General features: G+C 36.1%; 1 protein-coding gene across 2 annotated transcripts; it reads right to left on the reverse strand.

Annotated features, from left to right (window-relative positions):
- Nucleotides 1-920: 920 nt before the first annotated feature.
- LOC110465000 (SCO-spondin-like) lies at nucleotides 921-19,145 on the reverse strand. Of its 2 annotated transcripts, none has more exons than XM_021520541.1 (10): nucleotides 19,095-19,143; nucleotides 18,833-18,891; nucleotides 17,728-17,813; nucleotides 17,351-17,422; nucleotides 16,169-16,274; nucleotides 15,229-15,329; nucleotides 9,935-10,003; nucleotides 3,241-3,400; nucleotides 2,713-2,922; nucleotides 921-1,959 (listed from the first exon to the last, which is right to left on the reverse strand). In XM_021520541.1, the coding sequence occupies exons 2-10, from the start codon at nucleotides 18,882-18,884 to the stop codon at nucleotides 1,355-1,357; spliced, it is 1,461 nt and encodes a 486-aa protein (XP_021376216.1). In that variant the 5' UTR covers nucleotides 18,885-18,891; nucleotides 19,095-19,143; the 3' UTR covers nucleotides 921-1,354. The 2 variants fall into 2 exon arrangements, with proteins under 2 accessions (XP_021376216.1, XP_021376217.1); XM_021520542.1 differs by having other exon boundaries at nucleotides 1,664-1,959; nucleotides 2,723-2,922; nucleotides 19,095-19,145.
- Nucleotides 19,146-27,059: the final 7,914 nt, after the last annotated feature.

Below are 27,059 nucleotides of genomic sequence, written 5' to 3' on the forward strand. Positions count from 1 at the left end.
GAGTAAAGGAGCTGTTTTCTTTGTTTTCTGAATAACAAGGAATAATGATGAGTCAGTTCGACATATCACATAAAAAACCCTGTAAAATGGAAAATACTCAACTAGCCAGGACAAAATACACATATAAAATATCTGTGGCATAAATGTATGATATGAAGTAACAATCAATGCCCTTCATTTGTTTTTCCACTGAATAATTATGTGTGTTGAAGGACAAAATAATGCAACGAATAAAACCGTGATCGGACCAAGAAGCTTTGAACCCGAGAAACGTTCTCTGACCATCTGATTAAGCGTGTCTTATCTCTACTTCCATGACAATAAATAAATATGAAAAAGAAATCTCGCCAAAATGAAATCAGACCGACTCAATTCATATCTGCTATGCTATTTCCGCCTAAGTTTAGAAAGGTTTAGTCCGTGTTGAAAGCTCTACCGTTTTAGACCAGGTTCAGGTTTTCCATTTACATGCGCACTTAACGCTAATACAGCTTCCCAACGGGGCCAATTCAGAATAGGACGGGATCCCCCGGAGATACTAACGGTCAGGTCGGGACTCGAACCCGGAACATCTAAACTCTATACACACATTCTGAATTGGTCTCGCAACCACATTGAGCTATCTAGACAATAGCGACCAACCTATCCCAGATATATAACACTCTCCCGGTTTAATGGAAAACAGGTCATGTACATTAATTTCGGTAGTGCATGCATCGCAATGGAGAGAGGCTATTTAACGACGTACTTAACAGCCCACCTGTGAGTTGCCCGGGGCAACAGACCTGTAATCGAATCACTAACAGTCAGTGTAACACTCACTATTCCCTATTCAAACAAACATTCGCGAGATCAATTCAATTCAATTTATTTCCGTAAGTTTTACAACTTATAGGATTTGCATTTTTACAACAACAAATGATTTTCATATAACTGGTACACGTATCACAACTCAACAGTAACAACATCACCGACATCATAACTAGGTTTGAGATGTTAATTTCTTGTTTCAAGATATCTATTGTATAATAAGGACGATTTCGGCGCAATTCTTCACACCAAGTGTGTTGGGTAAAGAGTGGACCTCTGAAAAGCGACACACAGATTGCGTCAAAACGTTGGAATAAGATAACCCCGTGACCAAAATAACAAACATAAAACAAAAAAGGGAAAGTTTTATAAATGATGTCCACAATACTTTAATTTGATCACCTTTTCGGACATTCAACTATTCGTTAAATCGTACATACTACTTTGCTGACAGGTACGGTTGTTTTACAGTTGCAGTCTGTATTTCGATGTCATTACTTTCGGGTACCAAAGGTCTCATGTGATGGGCCCAAAACAACACAGATCACTGTATCATCATTAGAGTTGTTTGGAAGTTATGATAATGCAGGTTATTGAAGTGTTCAATGATTCCGGATTCGTCGTCTCGGAGTCCGTATTCTCCATTGATGTTTAGATACGTACATGAGCCAAACCACCAACCGGCAAACCTTCGAACAGCGCAATGATCAATGTTATCGCGGTCATACGTGTAAAATTTCTCCCCGGAATTGTATTCGAACGTTTCCGGCGAAAATCCGGAGATATGTTGGGACACGTTCAAAGCGTACTGTTGGCTAGCATTGGCGACTGAAAAATTCCCGTAATCTAGGGTCATCCATGTACCGTTATATGTCTGTAGACGAAATTCGACTTTACGTCCTGGGTTGGTCAGTTTTGATATTTTCTCTAGGCCCAACCAGAACTCCCCGTTCAGATCGCCGAATCCATGCTCGTACTCGACAAATGACCTGTTGAACATCTCCGAACCATCAAACCGGTGCTGGAGGACGATCCAGCCCCCGCTCCCCGGCTGCATTTCACAGTACACGTCATATCCGGAAGTCTGGTCGGGATAGATAGTATAGTTCCCGGATACGTTATAGCCGATACTGTAGAGGGCGTTACAGTCTGAAATATGGGTAGTTGTGAAGTTAGTTGAATACTTAACGGTCCAGTAATGGTAAAGTCACGTCGGGCCTGACAACAATAGTAACGAACCCTTACGAAACTTCATACACAAAAAGAAACTTTATCGTAAAACTAAATACATAATTAACCAGGGAAATGGTCAACTATTATTTGAACAGGTATTTTTAACTTTCAGATCTTATGCTTTAACCAATTTCACGTAGACATTAAAAAGTATTTTCGACAAAAAACAAATGTACAGAACAATGTTTTCATATCAGTCACATTAGAATATTTATCTCGAGTCTGCCCTGCAAAAAATGTAGTATCATTGGGACAAATTGTTTTGGTTGGGTTTTATTATGTGTAACGTCCTTTTAACAGCTAAGCTCATTTAGGGACAAATTGAGATATACAGACATGTATGCATGTAGAGAATAACTAAACAGGTGACGATTGGTTATTATTTGCATAAATGAGCGATTACTTTCTAAAGTATCATGTACACGCTTCACATCGAGACGATTGTATGCATGACTTCACGAGATTGGATTCATGATGATTGATGGTTTATCATTTTAATTGGCTAAAAGTACATGTATAACACAGCTCAACAATTCACGCGGCATATACATGACCAACTTATTGTAGATCGAGCGAAATTATCTATTTCCATTGCTGAATTGTTTTCCATGTTTATCGATCAATTTGATTGGACAATATCATATTGTGAGGAGAGATTCAAAACTGTACCTTCACATACGTCATTGAAGCACTCCCGCGTGTCCACTCCCGATCTGGAACAGGATGCGCTACTCAGCAGACCATTCATGACGTCATCACACTTCCGGTAACGTTCCTGCCAGCCTCTCCCACAGGTACGAGTACAAGGCTGCCATTCCCCCCACGGTCCAAAGGTTGGCCCCGGGGCAGGCGTGATGGGTGCTGTTATATGTTGTAAAACTAAGAACAATAGAAAAGTTTACGTGCATTATTTGCGAGGTCGTGGTTTACGACTTGAAGATGTGGCGGCGATATTATTCAAGGTGGCAAGTACGAGAATCTACCGCACATTAATCAGAAACACTTTTCGTGAGGGATACACTAGTTATTGTGTCTATGTTCATTTGGCAAATGAAACATACATCGCTCATAAAGATATAAGGGAAAAAGAAAGGTATATCATACAAAACAATATGTTATAACGTTATCTGAAATCAGTAAATAATAACATCCAGCTGCTATACATTTATTTTTGTAATTTTCACTGTAATACTTTACTAGGTGCCTTTGTGGGTGCAGTCGAACCGGATGTGGAATGGTTCTGAGAGCATGCGTAGTTGCAGAAGTCGTCATCACAGCAAATGTTGCACCTGTCAACACGCTTGTCAGTGAAACGCACGTCCCTCCCAACCAGCATGTGGGTGTGGGTTTGACATTCCTAGGGCGGCAACAACACGTCAATCAACCATCAATATAACGAACTCAAAAATATTGATACCCTGCTTATTTCAAATTCTATAGAAAAACTAGAAATGTTGTAGATGGCTTACAGCTTGGGCTTATAAATCACGTCTCCAGAAAATAAACAATAATCAGAGGGAAAATGAGGAAGATATCAACCACATATCGTCAGAAATTATGACAATCGTCTTGTATTAAGGAAAGATACTTTAATCTTGAAACTAGTTGATGAGTGCCTTAACCAATGATAACATATGGTGACAATCTTGAAGTTAAAATCCACTTAAAATAACATGGTCAGTTTGTATCTGGAAGGAGGCAAGAAACACTTCAGTTAAAGTAAGTAATGCCCAATCACAAATAAGAACACTCTTCCAAAATAAGATTCAAAGTTTGGAATGTATCAATGTCTAATGTGTGATATGCGTTCAGATGCTATGATTGTATTTAAAGACATCTTTGCCAAGCGTGCGTAAAATTTGAGTAAAAAGGTATGCACTGCTTGAGAAAAGCTAATGGTTCATCATTTGAAGGTTGAGCCTCCACGAAGATATCTTTGGGTACATGTATACTTTTATAGATACACAAGAGTACCAAAACCAACGTGAGTACCAAAACCTACGTGAGTACCAAAACCTACGTGAGTACCAAAACGTACCAAAACCTACGTGAGTACCAAAACGTACCAAAACCTACGTGAGTACCAAAACCTACGTGAGTACCAAAACCTACGTGAGTACCAAAACCTACGTGAGTACCAAAACCTACGTGAGTACCAAAACCTACGTGAGTACCAAAACCTACGTGAGTACCAAAACCTACGTGAGTACCAAAACCTACGTGAGTACCAAAACCTACGTGAGTACCAAAACCTACGTGAGTACCAAAACCTACGTGAGTACCAAAACCTACGTGAGTACCAAAACCTACGTGAGTACCAAAACCTACGTGAGTACCAAAACCTACGTGAGTACCAAAACCTACGTGAGTACCAAAACCTACGTGAGTACCAAAACCTACGTGAGTACCAAAACCTACGTGAGTACCAAAACCTACGTGAGTACCAAAACCTACGTGAGTACCAAAACCTACGTGAGTACCAAAACCTACGTGAGTACCAAAACCTACGTGAGTACCAAAACCTACGTGAGTACCAAAACCTACGTGAGTACCAAAACCTACGTGAGTACCAAAACCTACGTGAGTACCAAAACCTACGTGAGTACCAAAACCTACGTGAGTACCAAAACCTACGTGAGTACCAAAACCTACGTGAGTACCAAAACCTACGTGAGTACCAAAACCTACGTGAGTACCAAAACCTACGTGAGTACCAAAACCTACGTGAGTACCAAAACGTACGTGAGTACCAAAACCTACGTGAGTACCAAAACCTACGTGAGTACCAAAACGTACCAAAACCAAAACCTGCGTGAGTACCAAAACCTACGTGAGTACCAAAACCTACGTGAGTACCAAAACGTACCAAAACCTACGTGAGTACCAAAACCTACGTGAGTACCAAAACGTACCAAAACCTACGTGAGTACCAAAACCTACGTGGAGACGTGAAGTCGTCTTCGTTGGGTTAAAATCACTTTACCTTCGGATTGATAGGTGTTCTGGTGACTGGTGTTCATCTCGTCTGTGTTAAGGTATCATACCACAGTCATGGTTTCTGTCTGTGAGCCTCTAATACATGCGAATGCACTGTGTAATTAATTCACATTTTCATGTATCAATGTCGTTTTTCTTTGTATTAATGTAATATCTGTATATATTAATGTCTTATTTGTATATTTGCATGTATTAATGTCATATTTGTATGCATTAATCACTTGTAATAATAATAAAAATAAAAATATTTTGTCTAGATATGAATGGTATATCTTGTTCCCTTACTACATTGGCTTTGTCCTTGTACAGTCCGTTTCCTACTTGCCTTTTGATGTATGGTATGGTAACCATACCGGTACCTTTTCATGTTTTTTTTTTATTCCTGTTGCTGCCCCTTTCCCCTTGAATGTCTTTAACCTAGTCGATTCAAAGGTACTGTATCTACTGGTATGTAAGCTATCTCTTAAGACTGTAGCTACTGGTATGTAAGCTTACGATAAGGACTGTAGCTACTGGTATGTAAGCTGTCTCTAAGGGACTGTAGCTACTGGTATGTAAGCTATCTCTTAAACTGTAGGTACTGGTATGTAAGCTTTCTGTTAAGACTGTAGCTACTGGTATGTAAGCTGTCTCTAAGGACTGTAGGAACTGGTATGTAAGCTTTCTCTAAGGACTGTAGCTACTGGTATGTAAGCTTTCTCTAAGGACTGTAGCTACTGGTATGTAAGCTATCTCTAAGGACTGTAGCTACTGGTATGTAAGCTGTCTCTAAGGGACTGTAGCTACTGGTATGTAAGCTTTCTCTTACGATTGTAGGTACTGGTATGTAAGCATTCTCTAAGGACTGTAGCTACTGGTATGTAAGCTATCTCTTAAGACTGTAGCTACTGGTATGTAAGCTGTCTCTAAGGACTGTAGCTACTGGTATGTAATTATAAGCTATCTCTTAAACTGTAGGTACTGGTATGTAAGCTTTCTCTAAGGAATGTAGCTACTGGTATGTAAGCTATCGCTTAAGATTGTAGGTACTGGTATGTAAGCATTCTCTTAAACTGTAGCTACTGGTATGTAAGCTATCTCTTAAGATTGTAGGTACTGGTATGTAAGCTATCTCTAAGGAATGTAGCTACTGGTATGTAAGCTTTCTCTAATGACTGTAGCTACTGGTATGTAAGCTTTCTCTAAGGAATGTAGCTACTGGTATGTAAGCTATCTCTTAAGATTGTAGGTACTGGTATGTAAGCATTCTCTAAGGACTGTAGCTACTGGTATGTAAGCTATCTCTTAAGACTGTAGCTACTGGTATGTAAGCTATCTCTAAGGACTGTAGCTACTGGTATGTAAGCAATCTCTAAGGACTGTAGCTACTGGTATGTAAGCTTTCTCTAAGGACTGTAGCTACTGGTATGTAAGCTGTCTCTAAGGACTGTAGCTACTGGTATGTAAGCTTTCTCTAAGGACTGTAGCTACTGGTATGTAAGCTTTCTCTTAAACTGTAGGTACTGGTATGTAAGCGATCTCTTAAACTGTAGGTACTGGTATGTAAGCTTTCTCTAAGGACTGTAGCTACTGGTATGTAAGCTTTCTCTTAAACTGTAGGTACTGGTATGTAAGCTATCTCTAAGGGACTGTAGCTACTGGTATGTAAGCTATCTCTAAGGGACTGTAGCTACTGGTATGTAAGCTTTCTCTAAGGACTGTAGGTACTGGTATGTAAGCTATCTCTTAAACTGTAGGTACTGGTATGTAAACTTTCTCTAAGGACTGTAGCTACTGGTATGTAAGCTATTTCTAAGGGACTGTAGCTACTTGTATGTAGGCTATCTCTAAGGGACTGTAGCTACTGGTATGTAAGCTTTCTCTAAGGACTGTAGGTACTGGTATGTAAGCTATCTCTTAAACTGTAGGTACTGGTATGTAAACTTTCTCTAAGGACTGTAGCTACTGGTATGTAAGCTATTTCTAAGGGACTGTAGCTACTTGTATGTAGGCTATCTCTAAGGGACTGTAGCTACTGGTATGTAAGCTTTCTCTAAGGACTGTAGGTACTGGTATGTAAGCTATCTCTAAGGACTGTAGCTACTGGTATGTAAGCTTTCTCTAAGGGACTGTAGCTACTGGTATGTAAGCTATCTCTAAGGGACTGTAGCTACTGGTATGTAAGCTATCTCTAAGGGACTGTAGCTACTGGTATGTAAGCTTTCTCTAAGGACTGTAGGTACTGGTATGTAAGCTATCTCTTAAACTGTAGGTACTGGTATGTAAACTTTCTCTAAGGACTGTAGCTACTGGTATGTAAGCTATCACTAAGGGACTGTAGCTACTTGTATGTAGGCTATCGCAAAAGGTCTGTAGCTACTGGTATGTAAGCTATCTCTAAGGGACTGTAGGTACTGGTATGTAAGCTTTCTCTAAGGACTGTAGCTACTGGTATGTAAGCTATCTCTAAGGACTGTAGGTACTGGTATGTAAGCTATCTCTTAAGACTGTAGGTACTGGTATGTAAGCTTTCTCTAAGGACTGTAGCTACTGGTATGTAAGCTGTCTCTAAGGACTGTAGCTACTGGTATGTAAGCTATTTCTAAGGGACTGTAGCTACTGGTATGTAAGCTATCTCTAAGGACTGTAGGTACTGGTATGTAAGCTATCTCTTAAGACTGTAGGTACTGGTATGTAAGCTTTCTCTAAGGACTGTAGCTACTGGTATGTAAGCTATCTCTAAGGACTGTAGCTACTGGTATGTAAGCTATCTCTAAGGACTGTAGGTACTGGTATGTAAGCTATCTCTTAAGACTGTAGGTACTGGTATGTAAGCTTTCTCTAAGGACTGTAGCTACTGGTATGTAAGCTATCTCTAAGGACTGTAGCTACTGGTATGTAAGCTATCTCTAAGGACTGTAGGTACTGGTATGTAAGCTATCTCTTAAGACTGTAGGTACTGGTATGTAAGCTTTCTCTAAGGACTGTAGCTACTGGTATGTAAGCTATCTCTAAGGACTGTAGCTACTGGTATGTAAGCTATCTCTAAGGACTGTAGGTACTGGTATGTAAGCTATCTCTTAAGACTGTAGGTACTGGTATGTAAGCTTTCTCTAAGGACTGTAGCTACTGGTATGTAAGCTATCTCTAAGGGACTGTAGCTACTGGTATGTAAGCTATCTCTAAGGACTGTAGGTACTGGTATGTAAGCTATCTCTTAAGCTGTAGGTACTGGTATGTAAACTTTCTCTAAGGACTGTAGCTACTGGTATGTAAGCTATCTCTAAGGACTGTAGGTACTGGTATGTAAGCTATCTCTAAGGGACTGTAGCTACTGGTATGTAAGCTGTCTCTAAGGACTGTAGCTACTGGTATGTAAGCTATTTCTAAGGGACTGTAGCTACTGGTATGTAAGCTATTTCTAAGGGACTGTAGCTACTGGTATGTAAGCTATCTCTAAGGACTGTAGGTACTGGTATGTAAGCTATGACTAAGGGACTGTAGCTACTGGTATGTAAGCTGTCTCTAAGGACTGTAGGTACTGGTATGTAAGCTATCTCTTAGGACTGTAGGTACTGGTATGTAAGCTGTCTCTAAGGACTGTAGCTACTGGTATGTAAGCTGTCTCTAAGGACTGTAGGGACTGGTATGTAAGCTATCTCTTAGGACTGTAGGTACTGGTATGTAAGCTATCTCTTAATACTGTAGCTACTGGGATGTCAGCTATCTCTTAAGGCTGTAGGTACTGGTATGTAAGCTATCTCTTAAGACTGTAGGTACTGGTATGTAAGCTATCTCTGAATACTGTAGCTACTGGTATGTAAGCTATCGCAAAGGGACTGTAGGTACTGTTATGTAAGCTATCTCTTAGGACTGTAGGTACTGGTATGTAAGCTGTCTCTAAGGACTGTAACTACTGGTATGTAAGCTATTTCTAAGGGACTGTAGCTACTGGTATGTAAGCTATCTCTTAATACTGTAGCTACTGGTATGTAAGCTATCTCTTAAGGCTGTAGGTACTGGTATGTAAGCTATCTCTTAAACTGTAGGTACTGGTATGTAACCTTTCTCTAAGAGACTGTATCTACTGGTATGTAAGGTATCGCAAAGGGACTGTAGGTACTGTTATGTAAGCTATCTCTTAATACTGTAGCTACTGGTATGTAAGCTATCGCAAAGGGACTGTAGGTACTGTTATGTAAGCTATCTCTTAGGACTGTAGGTACTGGTATGTAACCTTTCTCTAAGGGACTGTATCTACTGGTATGTAAGCTATCTCTAAGGACTGTAGCTACTGTTATGTAAGCTATCTCTAAGGACTGTAGCTACTGGTATGTAAGCAATCTCTAAGGACTGTAGCTACTGGTATGTAAGCTATCTCTTAAGACTGTAGGTACTGGTATGTAAGCTATGTCTAAGGACTGTAGCTACTGGTATGTAAGCTATCTCTTAAGACTGTAGCTACTGGTATGTAAGCTATATCTAAGGACTGTAGCTACTGGTATGTAAGCTATATCTAAGGACTGTAGCTACTGGTATGTAAGCTATCTCTAAGGACTGTTTTTTTTTCTCGTTCTCTTTTATGATATGGTCGGAAACCCAAAAGGTTTTTGTGAGAAAAGGAGTTAAAGTTTGACGTAAATGTTTAACTTCCCCGCAGTGTTATTAAGTATTACTGACAATTGCAGGTCAATTGGTTTATTATCCCCTTCATTCGTGACCTTGATTGAAACTCAGGAATATCATCAGCGTTTTGCCTGGTTTTGTATTAAGTTCCACCCGAGTTGTTCCAAGAGCTTACTATTCTAGATGTCCCACAAACAATTTCATTACTAAAGGTGATAACAATTCGACAGTTATAGTACACAGTATGTCCGGACTACCATGTGGGTATAACGTGAGGGGCTTTACTCACCAGCTTCCCTCTACAGCCACTGGTGTACTGTCTACCAAACCCATCGAAGTGTTCCTGTATACCACACATCTAAAGACAAAGTGAGTACAAATACTTCAATATCTCATTTTTCATTGAATAATAAAAAGGGATGACCAATACTCCAACATTTCATGTTCATTTGGTAATATACAAATAATTTAACCAATGTTCAGAAGACCCAAATGCACCCAGAGATTTATAATATACAAATCACATCAATGATATCCGTTTAAGGAAATACCGATAATGCTATTTTCATTGATTTATAGTGTTGATGTTGTCTAGTGTCTTGTCTAGAACGCGGAATTTTTACACTGCGATGTATCCGCGTGTTTACTGCTTGAAATTCCCAATTTGCATTATAAATATTGTTTTGTCGCTATATGTATAATTTTGATGTTGTTAGATATTTGATTTTTGTAGATAAAATATAATCTACACTGTGAAATACGTTGTAATCTTTCTAAGGACGGACTTTATTTTACGCGGAAGCAATCAAATGTAGCTAAAGTAGTGAAGAGGTCACTATCATTTGAGGCCTAAGAGAATAACGAATAACATTTAGTTGACGCCATCACTGTTCGAGTTAAAAACAAACCGGCAATAATTTTGTTTAGATTGGAAATATCAGTTCACATCAATGCGTTCCTAATCCTCTACTCTATATTCAGTAACATTGCTTAATCGAATAAACACTTTGTCGTGGATTATGTAAGACATTATCTTAATGAGCATGCGAATTGCACTGTTTTTCTAGTGTGAAATATTTATAGGTGCAACCTTGAGACACACATTAAATTCATTTCTGTGTTTCGAACGTTTATACTATGAAACATGTATTTGCCGAGAGCATGATCCGTGGATAGAACCCCATAATATCGATGTAAAAAAGGATTGACCATTTGGGGATCGAGTTCCTTGTAGAACCTAGAAAGGAAAAGCTGTTTATGGGGCATTGTAAAACAATTCAACATAACTATTAATTAGAATTGTTTATATGATGGAAATGGGACCTTTAAACACCTAAAATTGTCAGTTAATAAAATTAAATATCTGATGCTACTCTAGAACGAACCATGACTGTCCATTGTCACTTTGTATTGCAATGATAGGTTAATGTTTACAGATGTTCAGGTAACTGTTTACAGATGTTCAGGTTAATGTTTACAGATGTTCAGGTTAATGTTTACAGATGTTCAGGTTACTGTTTACAGATGTTCATGTTAATGTTTACAGTTATTCAGGTTAACGTTTACAGATGTCCAGTTTAATGTTTACAGATGTTCAGGTTAATGCTTATAGATATTCAGGTTAATGTTTCACATTTCAGGTTAATGTTTACAGATATTCAGGTTAATGTTTACAGATGTTCAGGTTAATGTTTACAGATATTCAGGTTAATGTTTACAGATGTTCAGGTTAATGTTTACAGATGTTCATGTTCAAGTTAATGTTAATAGATATTCAGGTTAATGTTTACAGATGTTTAGGTTAGAATTTACAGATGTTCAGGTTACTGTTTACAGATGTTCAGGTTAATGTTTACAGTTATTCAGGTTAACGTTTACAGATGTCCAGTTTAATGTTTACAGATGTTCAGGTTACTGTTTCCAGATGTTCAGGTTAATGTTTACAAATGTTCAGGTTAATTTTTACAGTTATTCAGGTTAACGTTTACAGATGTCCAGTTTAATGTTTACAGATTTTCAGGTTAATGCTTATAGATATTCAGGTTAATGTTTACAGATGTTCAGGTTAATGTTTACAAATGTTCAGATTAATGTTTACAGATGTTCAGGTTAATTTTTACAGATGTTCAGGTTAATGTTTACAGATATTTTGGTTAATGTTTACAGATGTTCAGGTGTATGTTTACAGATATTCAGGTTAATGTTTACAGATGTTCAGGTTTATGTTTACAGATGTTCAGGTTAATGTTTACAGATGTCCAGGTTAATGTTTACAGATGTTCAGGTTAATGTTTACAGATGTTCAGGTTAATGTTTAAAGATGTTCAGGTTAATATTTACAGATGTTCAGGTTACAGATGTTCAGGTTAATGTTTACAGATGTTCAGGTTAATGTTTAAAGATGTTCAGGTTAATGTTAACAGATATTCAGGTTAATGTTTACAGATGTTCAGGTTAATGTTTAAAGATGATTAGGTTAATGTTTACAGATATTCGTGTTAATGTTTACAGATGTTCAGGTGCATGTTTACAGATATTCAGGTTAATGGTTACAGATGTTCAGGTGTATGTTTACGGATATTCAGGTTAATGTTTACAGATGTTCAGGTTAATGTTTAAAGATGTTTAGGTTAATGTTTACAGATATTCGGGTTAATGTTTACAGATGTTCAGGTGTATGTTTACAGATATTCAGGTTAATGTTTACAGATGTTCAGGTTAAGGTTTAAAGATGTTCAGGTGTATGTTTACAGATATTCAGGTTTATGTTTACAGATGTTCAGGGTAATGTTTACAGATATTCGTGTTAATGTTTACAGATGTCAGGTTAAGGTGTAAAGATGTTCAGGTTCTTGTTTACAGATGTTCAGGATAATGTTTAAAGATGTTTAGGTTAATGTTTCCAGATATTCGGGTTAATGTTTACAGATATTCAGGTTTATGTTTACAGATGTTCAGGTTACTGTTTATAGATATTTAGGTTAATGTTTACAGATATTCAGGTTTATGTTTACAGATTTTTAGGTTAATGTTAATAGATGTTCAGGTTAATGTTTAAAGATGTTCAGGTTAATGTTTACAGATGTTCAGGTTAATGTTTACAGATGTTCAGGTTAATGTTTACATTATATTCAGGTTAATTTTTACTGATACTCAGGTTAATGTTTACAGATGCTCAGGTTAATGTTTATATTATATTCAGGTTAATGTTTAAAGATGTTCAGGTGTATGTTTACAGATGTTCATGTTAATGTTTACAGATATTCAGGTTAATGTTTACAGATATTCAGGTTAATGTTTACAGATATTCAGGTTAATGTTTACAGATGTTCATGTTAATGTTTACAGATATGCAGGTTAATGTGTAAAGATGTTCAGGTTAATGTTTACAGATATTCAGGTTAATGTTTACAGATGTTCAGGTTAATTTTTACAGATGTTTAGGTTAATGTTTACAGATGTTCAGTAATGTTTACAGATGTTCAGGTTAATGTTTACATTATATTCAGGTTAATTTTTACTGATACTCAGGTTAATGTTTACAGATGCTAAGGTTAATGTTTATATTATATTCAGGTTAATGTTTAAAGATGTTCAGGTGTATGTTTACAGATGTTCATGTTAATGTTTACAGATATGCAGGTTAATGTGTAAAGATGTTCAGGTTAATGTTTACAGATATTCAGGTTAATGTTTACAGATATTCAGGTTAATGTTTACAGATATTCAGGTTAATGTTTACAGATGTTCATGTTAATGTTTACAGATATTCAGGTTAATGTTTACAGATATTCAGGTTAATGTTTACAGATGTTCAGGTTAATTTTTACAGATGTTTAGGTTAATGTTTACAGATATTCAGGTTTATGTTTACAGATGTTTAGGTTAATGTTAATAGATGTTCAGGTTAATGTTTAAAGATGTTCAGGTTAATGTTTACAGATGTTTAGGTTAATGTTTACAGATGTTCAGGTTAATGTTTACATTATATTCAGGTTAATTTTTACAGATACTCACGTTAATGTTTACAGATGCTCAGGTTAATGTTTATATTATATTCAGGTTAATGTTTAAAGATGTTCAGGTGTATGTTTACAGATGTTCATGTTAATGTGTACAGATGTCCAGGTTAATGTTTACAGATGTCAGGTTAAGGTGTAAAGATGTTCAGGTTCTTGTTTACAGATGTTCAGGTTAAAGTTTACAGATGTTCAGGTAAATGTTTTCAAATGTTCAGGTTAATGTTTACATTATATCCAGGTTAATTTTTACAGATACTCACGTTAATGTTTACAGATGCTCAGGTTAATGTTTATATTATATTCAGGTTAATGTTTAAAGATGTTCAGGTTAATATTTAGAGATGTTCAGGTTACAGATGTTCAGGTTAATGATTACAGATGTTCATGTTAATGTGTACAGATGTCCAGGTTAATGTTTACAGATGTTCAGGTTAATGCTTAAAGATATTCAGGTAAATGTTTCACATTTCAGGTTAATGTTTACAGATGTTCAGATTAATGTTTACAGATATTCAGGTTAATGTTTACAGATGTTCAGGTTAAAGTTTACAGATGTTCAGGTAAATGTTTTCAAATGTTCAGGTTAATGTTTACAGATGTTCAGGTTAATGATTACAGATGTTCATGTTAATGTTTACAGATGCTTAGGTTAAAATTTACAGATGTTCAGGTTAATGTTTACAGATGGTCAGGTTAATGTTTACAGATGTCAGGTTAAGGTGTAAAGATGTTCAGGTTCTTGTTTACAGATGTTCAGGTTAATGTTTACAGATGTTCAGGTTAATGTTTACAGATGTTCAGGTTAATGTTTACAGATGTTCAGGTTAATGTTTACAGATGTTCAGGTTAATGTTTACAGATGTTCAGGTGTATGTTTACAGATGGTCAGGTTAATGTTTACAGATGTCAGGTTAAGGTGTAAAGATGTTCAGGTTCTTGTTTACAGATGTTCAGGTTAATGTTTACAGATGTTCAGGTTAATGTTTACAGATGTTCAGGTTAATGTTTACAGATGTTCAGGTTAATGTTTACAGATGTTCAGGTTAATGTTTACAGATGTTCAGGTTAATGTTTACAGATGTTCAGGTTAATGTTTACAGATGTTCAGGTTAATGTTTACAGATGTTCAGGTTAATGTTTACAGATGTTCAGGTTAATGTTTACAGATGTTCAGGTTAATGTTTACAGATGTTCAGGTTAATGTTTACAGATGTCAGGTTTGAGCTTTTCACTGAATCATCAAAAATTGATCAAGCAGTTTATAATTTACATTCACAAAACACATGCAGCCATTTATTGTTTACTATGCCATAACACGTATCTAATACATCTTGATAACTTGTCCACTCCCTGAACATGCATTCTTCATTTTTACATAATGATAATGCATTGAAACATTCACAATTCACGGTTTGATTTCGATAACTCATTTCATTTGTACAATAAAATCTCGTTATACTTCCACTATTTTTTTTTTTACAAAACTTAAGCAAATGACAGTTGAAGCGGAAACATTATACGGGGATTTACTGTACACTGGTAGTAAGTACTTTGTGTTTACCTGGTCCACATCACATATGTTGAGTTGTTCACACTCACTGGGGTGAGACTGGTGTTCACACTGGAAACAGTACGGGCCTCGGTATGGTCTTACCATGGGTCCTGGTTATAAGTGAATCATCATAAAAATGAAACGCCTCACATGTCAGGAATTTCAATGATAACGAAATGTTTTTGACATTTTTTTTTTAAAATTATGGATAGTTATGGTCTAATTTTAGTATAATAGATATATGCATAAATAAGAAATATCCATATTGGTGATATGAATCGAATGACTTGAACAAGGACCTTGACCTCATTTACATTTATATTTAGTCTAGTGCTGGTATAGCTTATGATAAACAGTCCAGTACATACGTTCTACAATATATATATACCCGCTAGGAGTCGGTTCATGGAGGGAGCAGCAACTATGTCATATGATGCCTTTTCAGTTAGAAACAAAGTAGTAGAGATATTTTGAATGTCCATAGTATATATTGTTACAACATTAGGAGGTTAGTCGGTCCAAAGAATGACATGAACAAAGTTTAATATTATATGCAATTAATTCATTGTGTGTTTAATACATCAGTGACATGTACAGTCCTCGACACGTGTATATATCCAAAATGTACTCCAACCAGTTTATCCTCCCATAATGCAGTAAATGTAATGTACTCCCCTATATATTTCCCCCCAACAATATTTTCTTTAAACCCTTTAGCACCTCTTTCTCTCTTCTTCCTCCCCCATCCTCTTCTCTTCCATATATTTATATTTATATGCATAATATTCGATCGTCAGTGCAGTCCAATCGCCGTTTTACAAACAAAGGAGATGGATTAGCATAAGTACTTTGTACTTGTTTTCGAATCCTATGTGTATATCATCTTTGCATTGTTATATTATACCTCTAATAAAATAAAGTTTGAACTAATGTTTACTATACGACATACCCGTGTCACCACACCCTTTGTTGTTACACATGTCGCCTTGACAACAGTCGAGACACGTGACCTGCCCATGAGCAGTGTGATCAGAAATGACACTCTTGGTACACGTCTGTAATAGAAAGGTCAAAGGTCACACACACTAAGAGACAAGTCTTAAAACATCTAACAGTTTGACTGTATTGATGTAATGGATACTATGATGTTACTGTGATATAAAGTATATTATGGTCGCGTTACCATGGCAATGTAACATTAACACACACAATTATAACGAAGTTGATTTATATAGTTCTCTTCATTAAAAAACAATAGTAGGTTATTTGCCATGCCATTTTGTTATTAACATATCAATCCTATCCTTACAGGACATTGCCTCAAGGTAAAACAAAAACAACAATGGAAGATATATAAACATAACGTACAAGGCACACCTAAAGAGATAGATTTAACCACGTTTTCGTGAATTGTATTTCAATGTGCTATGACGGTCAATATATGCATGACATAATGAAAAAGATTCTGCGGGGTTGAAAACAGTAAATTAAGTTGTTCAGTCTTTTTAAGTATCTTAATTAAAATCAAATCTGTACAGTGAATTATATTTCTTTACAGTGTGTGACAATATACAATGTACAACCCAATTGTAATCGTTTTTTTGAGGTGTTTATTTTTCTTGTGATAATCGATCACTTCTTTTTGAAGCAATGGTCATTCCCACTTTCAAAATGAAAACAAAGCTTAGGTGTTTTTCGTAAAAATAGTAAAATAATATTTTTGTATTCAAAAACAAATCTCTTTCAGACAGTAGCTATAGATATATAAGTGTAACTTAAATTAAACAAACAAAATGTATTACATTGTACGGTTACATGATAAAATCGAGTTTAGATTTGAAAGTCAGCACTCACTATACATGTTCAACACGGATAACCCATGTGTAACTGGTAGACAAACAACCCGTCAGATAAAACAAAACCAAGTAGATTTCTTCGTAATGTACGAGTCATGTTTTTGTTTCCATACATCCATTATGTTCTTATAATAAAACAGAAAATGTCTTTAAACAACTCTTAAAAATAACGAATTTTGCAGAAACCATTTAAAAAGCACACACACAAAACCCCCGGCATTATCAACTGCTGGCATGTTTGTTTTGTTCATTTTATATTACATACAATCGGTTACCTGGTTATACACACATCCCGACGTGTATTTAATGTGACCACTGTTGGTTAGGACTTCCTCCACGTAGCACACCTGAAACGTGTGTAACATATGTGAACATTACTGTGAAATTTACACAAGCGGAAGATATGACTGGATTTAATACATGGCTGATATTTGCTGTTCTGGTACATTAAGCAGTAAAGAGAGTCGGAAGTGCTAACTAAAATGAATGTCTGACGATCTTTATCAAGCAAACAGCTTTAAAAGCTCCACAAATAGGTTGATCCCTTGACATGAACCCTATATATCGTGCATGTCTTAATAAAGGCTCAGCACCGACCTCTGCCTTATTCTTGGAGGTAAGAAAAAACACAATGTGATTTGAGAACTATTACCTGGTGATCGCCACATCTCTCCGTGACGTCACAGAAGTGTGCCTGTGACATAGAAGAACAGGAGAAACACAGAGGACCAGCGGCACCTACAAAGTACTGGTTTTACTGGAAAGGATACATGTATAAATAACCCAATTCAAGTGTTGCCATAGGGACAGCAGCTCAATGCATGGTGGCCACTTCAAAACTCGGTCACATTAACATAATAATGTTAACATGACCCCACATTATCTGTATATTTTTGTATGAACTAAAACGATAGTTTTCTCAAACGCAGACATCGTTGATAAGAAAAGAATGTAAATTGATTCTTTGATATAATTAAGTATTTTGATACGGATGTTATCATATGAGTTGTCTCCCCTGATGTTGGGTTTTTAATATTTCTACACCGGTGTAATGTTTAGTGAATCATCTCTTAGAAGTTGTGATTAACATGCTTAGTATTTCCAGCTGTTTTGAAACTCATTATGTTATTGTATGCTCCTAACTAAGTAATACGATACGACACAACCTGGCTGAACGATCATTTAAACATGCTTATCAGGTGTTTTCTGCACGTTTTAAGTTAAATAATTCATCATGGACGATTTTTACATCATAGGGATCTAATACATCTCATTTGCAATATATATTAATACGACCAGAGGACACGAATATAGATACATTAATGTTTTGCGCTGTGTTAATGATCTTATTTTGCACACATATATCACGTGTAATACAGGTACATTATGAAAAATACAATCAAAAGTATTTGAATTCCATGTAAGCTTTTTCTCTTTTCAGAAGTTCTTTTAGGAAGCTGTTTATTTCGAAGATGAAAATTACCAAGATTTCATTCTGTTGTTACAGCTCAAGTGCACAAGACTATCTGACGTCATTGATAATACACCTGTAATTATGATGTCAAAGTAGACATAACGCATAAATCCATGATGTCCATTCGCAATACATTTATATCGATATGAACTCCAGGTGGTTGATATTTTACTTTGAGTTGGACTTTAACATAAAGTGGTATGTAAAAAATGACTAGTGAAACACGCATGTATAGGGTCTAAGAAGTCGTCAGTGCGAGACAAATTCTTAAATTATCATTTACCTGGCCGGAGAACGAGGGAAGTCAGTAGAATAATGATGAACTCCCTCATCATTTAAAATCTAAAACATAATCAAAATACATGTTTACGTATTCTTTGATATGCAAAAGATATTGGAACAAATATTAAAACAAAAATGCTGAAGCGTAACAATGTTTCATTGATCGTTATTGTGATACTCTGATTTGATGGGATTTCTATCAACATAGAAATAGTTTATGAAAAAAGTTTGATACACGAACGTGATCAAACGTGCCTACTTACCGGTCGTCAAAATGTAGACATAAACTACAGAGAACGACCAGACTAGTCTTCGCCTATCTTATCAGCTATTATCAGCTCTATTCCAGTGCAATCTTAGTTCGTCGGTGACCTACATACTTCTTTGGATTTGACGGACGACATCACGACGGGTGCCACATACAATGCAGGTTTAACTTGTTGTGTAATGTCTTTCATTGTATTTTGATGTTTCCTCAGTTTTCATTGTTGTCTTTGTGTTTTGATGTTTCCTCAGTTTTCATTGTTGACTTTGTGTTTTGATGGCTCCTCAGTTTTCATTGTTGTCTTTGTGATTTGATGTCTCCTCGGTTTTCATTGCTGTCTTGTCGTGTTGATTTTGAGTCCAGATCGTGTCTTTTTGCGTTGACCTGATGGAATTTCTTTCTTTTTTTTCGGTGTAGAAGATCATTTGTAATTCAATAGTTTTACTAATAATAACAACGGCAAAATGAATAAAAAAAATAATGTTTGATTTGTAAAAATTAGAGGAACTTTTCTTTGTTTTCTTGATTATAAAAATAGTTGACAACCCAGTCTAATCTGAAAACTTCTTAAAAACCTTAGCACCTATATCAGTAAATGAAATTATTCAAAGACCTCTTGCGATCAATTTTGAACATCACTACCTAAACATGTATTACGTCTATTAATACATTTGACATTTTCACTTTGCCCGACCATACCTCATACCAACCTGAAGGAACGCCTTTTGATTATGAGGCCTTTCATTTTTCAATTCCTAGAGATAATATATATTATTTTCGAGATTTTATTGGTGAACTACCCATGTGGAATGTTCTGTTCTTGGTCTTCTTGTTTTCTCATGAGGCTAAATTCATCAAAAGTTTATCGGAACAAGCAACACAAACCACGCCAATTCCTTTCTTTTTTGAACTCGATTTTCTTATCGTTATCTTTTCATTTCTTTTGTTGTAACTATATAACAGTTGATAAGCTTATTCCGAATAATATGGTGTCTAAGATAAGTACTGAAAGCTTACAGGCCAAGTTTCACCACAGGGCTCCAAGAGATGCATGCTGATGCAGAACATGGTTCTTTTATTTGCAATCATGATTTCATTTGTATTGCGTTTGTTGGAATTATCAATTATAGTTATTATCTTTGTATGCTTGTTGTTTTATAATTGTGTTATATTGTTATTATGTAGATGTTGCGTTGTTTATATTTTGTTTTCATTATGTGTGTATATGCATTGTATCGTGATTAAACAAACGGTATCAAAGGTGGTAACCTGGCGACAATCGGTTTGTTATTTGTTTAAAATCTCATAGGAAATCGACTTAAGTGGTACGGCCTGTGGGGGGAATGACTATGACTAGACGCGGGTTATTCGTTTTGTTTTGTTTTTCCAGCATCACATACAGTCCTTTGTACGTCATGATTCCTTCTCTAATATAACTTCTAATTTCTACTGTTGTAGTTAGCATTTATAATGTAGCGATATACGTTTGTCTGATGAAGCTGAATGTACAGCATGGCAAGTAAAATTGAAAATTAATTTTTTACTTTTCAATTTCTTCAAACTAACATCTTGCTTCCAGCGTAGGTACAATTTTGCATTTGATATTTGTAAAAAATCCTGATCTGGTTTCTGAAATGATTCTTGATTACACGCGGTGGTTCATTTCCAGATAAAAACCCACTTTTGATTCTAGGTAATTTGTTTTTAAAAAAGATCGCCGAACTCGCAATGAGATTTCATCTTTTTTTTTCGGCATTGATAAGTGCCCAAACTGGTACACCATATTACAGGCTATGGAACTTGTTTTTATCTTTACTCGTTGATGTGTTGATTACAACAAAATATATTACTTTAAATAAATATCATATTGAACGATAATTGTAAAGAAGGACCAGAGATGAACATTTAATCATACCTATAATCAACCCCTTCAAAATGCTGATGGTTATATATTATTTTTACGCCATTATTTTATACCATCAGAGGAAAATTCACCAATGTAATTTTTAAGTACTATTGGAACCATTTTCTGTCCGTGTACAAATTTTGGTAGAATGACGTTATACAATGTGGTAAGCTATTCCATAACATGGAAAACCAATCCTCTATACTTTGTTACGAAGTGGTAATTCTATAGATCAATATCATGAAGAGTAATCCCTTAAAAACTCATCAATAATGTTTTAAATGAACCCGTCTCTAAATGTCATGCGACTGTCGTGGACTAAAGAAATCGTAAACACGTATAAAGTGCTTTGGTTATTATGTTGAAATGAAACTTATTACCGTATTTATTACAGAATGAGACTGAAAACATTGCTTTTGCATTGAAGTATTGTGTCAACCATGCGATTGTCGTGGTATCAAAACCCATTTAAAAATAGATAACGCGACTTTTTGTCATGTTAATGTTCGGGTGTGACATCGCCTTGTAGAGTAAATAAGGGTAATTAACGAACCTTTTTTAAGAGAGTACCATGTTCTGTACATGAACTGAGAAGCTTGTATTTATCAAGACTGCTCACCGATGTATCGCACTTAAGGTTTCGTATTGCGACTGTATCATGAGATTGATAACACAACTACGTTAACTAATTACAGGATAATCATCTCGGCAAATTTAATAATATCTCGACAGGATTTAAAAAACATTGCGCCATATCGTCGTAAGACAACGAAAATATGCCACCATATAATCACGTGATTAATCATACATTATATACTGTATAGAAGAATTTACCTTTAGTTTTGGCGGTGTATAAGGAAGTACAGGATGAACGCAGTGGGCAACGCACATATTCCGTCTTTGCGTATTGCAGAGTTATCTGCTCTTGTGAGCAGGTATTGATTGTTACGTCATTTGTTTGTGAGAATAACGTCATCAATCTTTGAGAAAAAGACGTAATTTTCTCACACAAACCAATGATGTAACAATCAATACCTGCTCACAAGAGAAATAATTTTGCAAAAGATTATGGTTCTAATATGTATTTAAATGCAAAATTAATTACGACCTTTTATCAACTATGTAGGTTTGAGGTCACCTTTAGTATATGAAGATTTATCTTATACATCAAAATTTTGAAAAAAGGTTAAACAAATAACCTGTAGTTTTGTCAATTTTTCTTTGTGGATAGTTACTAAATTTATAATTAATTGTAAAGATATTCTGAAATTTTATCATGGTTATAATTATATAAGTTATAAATAAATAAATGAATTAATGAATAATTTAAGTTACAAATAGACAAAGAATCTGGATATTTAACATCAGTTTAATAGAAAACTAAATGCAACAAGGCATCAAAAGTGAGACAAATCCCTTTGTATTCACACATTATGTGACATATGCATGAGAAATGAATAGAACATTCAGTGATATATCAGTATCCTCTCTAGCGACTGCATTCTTCGATTGATAATATATTTTTACTCTGCAGTTTTTATTTTGTTTGCATAAAAAAATCTTTTTGTGTTTTTGACGTAAAAAGACCGAAGCATAATGCGAATATCGACGACAATTTGACGGCAAAAATATTTCTGTTGAAGGTATTGTCATGGCAAAACACTTGTATCGAGTTTCATGAAATTCCATGTAGGAATGAAGTCGATAAAGCAATGACAAAAACAATCCTAAAAATAGTAAAAGTGACCTTAACTTTCAAACGCAGTAACCCAGAACGCGAATATGTTCAAGGTATTGCCATTTCAAACACTTGCATCAATTTCATGAAATTCCGTTGAGGAATGAAGTCGGTAGTACGATGACAATTATTTTCCTATAAAAAGTAAAAGTGCCCTGACCTTCAACGGAGAACCCCGAAACACGCACTTGTTCAAAGCATTGTCATCCCAAACACTTTTATGAGATATCATTTAATTCCGTTGAGAAATAAAGTCGCTAGAGTGAGGACAAAGTTTGTAACATACGTACAGACGTACGTACGGGCTGAATCCAAAATCCTCTCGAATTTCCATTGCGAAAGTGTGCATTTTCCAAAATCCTATTATAAAATGCTAATAAAACACGGATTTTCGTGCTTTGTTATTCGTAGGCCGTTTTGAAGTCAACTGGTCTAGCTAAAATACCTAAAATAACTGTTTTGACCAATTTGATGAAGCTCTTTGTCGTTCTTTTTGTATTTGTATTTCGTATACATAAAAGCTAGTTTTGTGACATTCCCCGCGTGTATAGTTTCGTCCATAGTGTAAGGAACGACAAGTCTGATAGATATTGGTACGTGTGTGTGTGTGGGATGTCCTCCTGTAATATTGCTTTGTTAACGTATTACTAATTAACGTACATTGTCTTGTAATGGTATAAAATAAAAAAAACAATAACAACTGAAATAAACTACTTGATTAATTGAAGTTTTTAATGAACAACAAATTTGAAAATCTATATAAAGGCACAGAGAAATGAATAAACCCGGGTGCATCGAGATCCGGTACACATCACTCACACACGTGTCTACGGGAGACAAACAGCTAGTAATCGTGTGCAACGATCCCTACACAGGTAAATGTCCTTAATGGTAGCGACATTAACTGCGCTCAATGAGTTACGATAACGTACGAATAGTGTATGGTTTTACCATTGTTATTTGTTAAGAATTGATACTGCAGTGTAAACAAGTCTCGTCCCCTTGGTAATGGACAATTGACTAGGTCCGAATGATAGGGATCGGCTTGGATCAACTGTAGAACATGTATCTGGGGGAAACAGATTCTGTCACGGACACAAACTTAATAGCGTCCCAAACTTCGAAGAGGTTTTGTTGTACTACGAACATTTTCTACCATATCAGGGACAAATAACGTGTTTGTTTTGACTAAATAGCATTCCCCTGTTTGATCCCAGTTGATTACGAGATCAGCTGGTATAAGACACACACACACACATGAATACAGTTCACCTTTGTTTTCATCTGTCCAATGACCAGTCGGTACGAATATGTAACATGTACACAGTAGCTACTAGTATTTTTACCTGTACACATTTTTAAAATTTATTTTAGCTTAACCTATTTAGTCTTTCAGGTATTTCTTACATAATAGATTGATTAAAAACTTAATATCTCTCAAATATGTCAAAGTAAGGCATTTTCCAACACAAAACTGATTGGATTATATTTGTATGCGCCATTGTGTAATACTTGTTATCTACGTACGCCACATAAGCAAACAATTTTGTTACATTGCAGCACATATTTGATTGCTGATGAATGTAAGAGATTATGATATCAAAATTGCAAGTAAATATTAGTCATGTTTAGGTTTTAGATGGCAAACAGGAAGAAGCGTTGGAATATCTATCACAGAAAAAGTGACATTCCGGTGAACTTACTTGATGATAAAAGTGCGCAATCTTGTCCAAAGCTGCCATATTGTACGGTTTGACGGCATATAACAAAATGTCGATTGAGCAAAGGCTAATTATAATGCAGTTGCGTTGACAGAGGTGTTAGTGAGTGTAAGGAATGACAAATCTGAGATTGGGCTGACTGTGATACCGCAAAAGAATTGATACTGCAGTGTAAACAAGTCTCGTCCCCTTGGTAATGGACAATTGACTAGGTCCAAATGATAGGGATTGGCTTGGATCAACTGTAGAACATGTATCTGAAGGCAACAGATTCTGTCATGGACACAAACTTAATAGCGTCCCGAACTTCGAAGAGGTTTTGTCGTACATCGAACATTTTCTACCATATCAGGGACAAAGCTGAATCAGGACTTGGCGTATCGTTGCGATGTCAGCTTTTATACGGAACTTGCTGCGAAAATTTGAAAAACACTCAATGAGTGAAAAGGCATAGCTAAACAGATCACCTTAGCATTTGCTACAATCCATTCACGACAGAAATCCTCCAGATATGTGTCAAGGACAAAGAAATGCAGGGTTTTGGTTACTTTGTCAAACAAACATGCCGCTCCGGCACCAGGTGTTCTCTTTACCGGCACGTTAGATATGGGTTGCACACGGGTTTCTGGGAAATATAAAGGCAAAACATTAAAATGAGACATGAATACATATCTGGAAATGACATTAACTGTAAGCAAGAAAAACGTTTCATGTTGCTTGATCTTCCCTGTTGAAGATGGGATACTCTAAATTGAGGAAAATCTGTTCTCTTACAAGATTGACCCGATTCTTTGATTACCATCTCTCAATGTAGCAACCAATGAATAACACACACGAAATAGTTGTCCGCATCATAGGCGCATGTAATTTGAAGGTCAATTGAACAACGGCAGCCCAGTGCTTAAATAAAAATGTTAACAAAGTACTTACTCTTTTAAGATATCAATGTGAGTTTTTACTCATCAAAAAGAGGCAAACTTTAATCTTACATAATCCATCACAAAATTGACTAGATTCCTTGATCAACTCTCAATGTAGCCACCGATAAATAACACAAACGAAACAGCAATATTTGTCGTTAGAAACAACCAAAAACACACAAAGTCAATCGCTGACGTCACATCCGGCCATGTCATCTCTTCGGAAACTGTAGCTCTTCCCTGTTCCGGTAAACTTCCATGTACATCCTTACCAAGCTGGTTGGTTTTCTTTGCATCTGATATTTTGTGTGACCTTTGACATTGCAATTTCCTGCTAAACCTCACGAGACCTTTCAATGACGTCGGGATCCTATGAGAAACACTGTCTCTGTAGTGGATTCGTAGCTCGATCGCTGTCACCATGACGATAGCTATTCCAATCACAACAAGAAAGAGTATGTATTTGCTTAATAAAGACTGCGTTGAAGTAACAGGAAGGGTATCACCAACGATTGTTAGGAACACAACCAATGCCAAATATACGGTCGTACCAAATCCCAGTTTTTCACCGCTGTCGATGGGTATAACAAAAGTGAATATCGCCAAAAGCGACATGAGCATAACAGGAATAACAATGTTGTAGAAGTAATATTCTGGTCGTCTTTTCATGGTTATAGCAAACCTGACAGTAGATCCATCGACAGGGGCTATTTCTTTCCTACTGGACGTAGAGAGAATTTCCCATTCTTCATTGTCATAGCATGATTCAAGATTAATGCCCTGGTCACCAACTTCAACATTGACGGCACTTTCCGGACTCACCCATACATCAAATGCGATATCGCATGTTTGTGTATCAAATGGAAAATTGGAAACGTCTATATAACACGTTGTTGTGAGTACTTCATATGGAAACCAGGTCAATTCTCCACTGCTTTCGACAATAACTAATATCAAATCATCACCTAACTGCGTTTTACTGTTAAACCCATTGCTTAACGCGATATCCGGTTTCCATATGTCATTTTGAGGAATGTACAAAATGTTGACGCCATTGAATTTAGTAGACGACCAAATCATGTGTTCATCTGTCCATTTAAGTTCCAAGTATGCCGTTGCTGTCAATTTTCCTTTTACCTCGTCAATATCAATGATACTGACAAGGAACAAATTGATAGACAGTTGCAGTGCTGATGTCTGATCTGTTGTAGGGCGAACGTTCTTGTTGTAAGAGTTCGTCTTGAATATGTTCGTCAGCAAATCTTTAACGTCATCCGATGTCTGACACAATGCTGACTGTGTCGCCATTAGTACTGTGTAGATAACTAGTCCCATATTGATACATCTCACTGACATATACGACACCATGCTAACCATAGAATGCAGAATGGTCTATGATATATTAAATGTTTTGTATATGTCTGTGTTCAGAAAGGAGAGAATAATCACCGCATACCAAAACAGAAGTATAAATAAAGAGTGTCGGCAATCTATCGGTAATCTGTCGGTAATCTGTCGGATGTCTGTTTAAATACTAGTGCAATCAATACTATAGAGTGGAGACATCATGACGCACCATCCGAAGTCCCTAGCCGGGATACGTAGATAATATATCCTAGTTGTCAATTTATATTACAGCCTTGACTAAACTAGCAATGCAGCACCTCCTGGGAGCAAA

Source organism: Mizuhopecten yessoensis, unplaced genomic scaffold (genome assembly GCF_002113885.1).
Source record: "Mizuhopecten yessoensis strain PY_sf001 unplaced genomic scaffold, ASM211388v2 scaffold11047, whole genome shotgun sequence".
Lineage (NCBI taxonomy): Eukaryota > Metazoa > Mollusca > Bivalvia > Pectinida > Pectinidae > Mizuhopecten > Mizuhopecten yessoensis.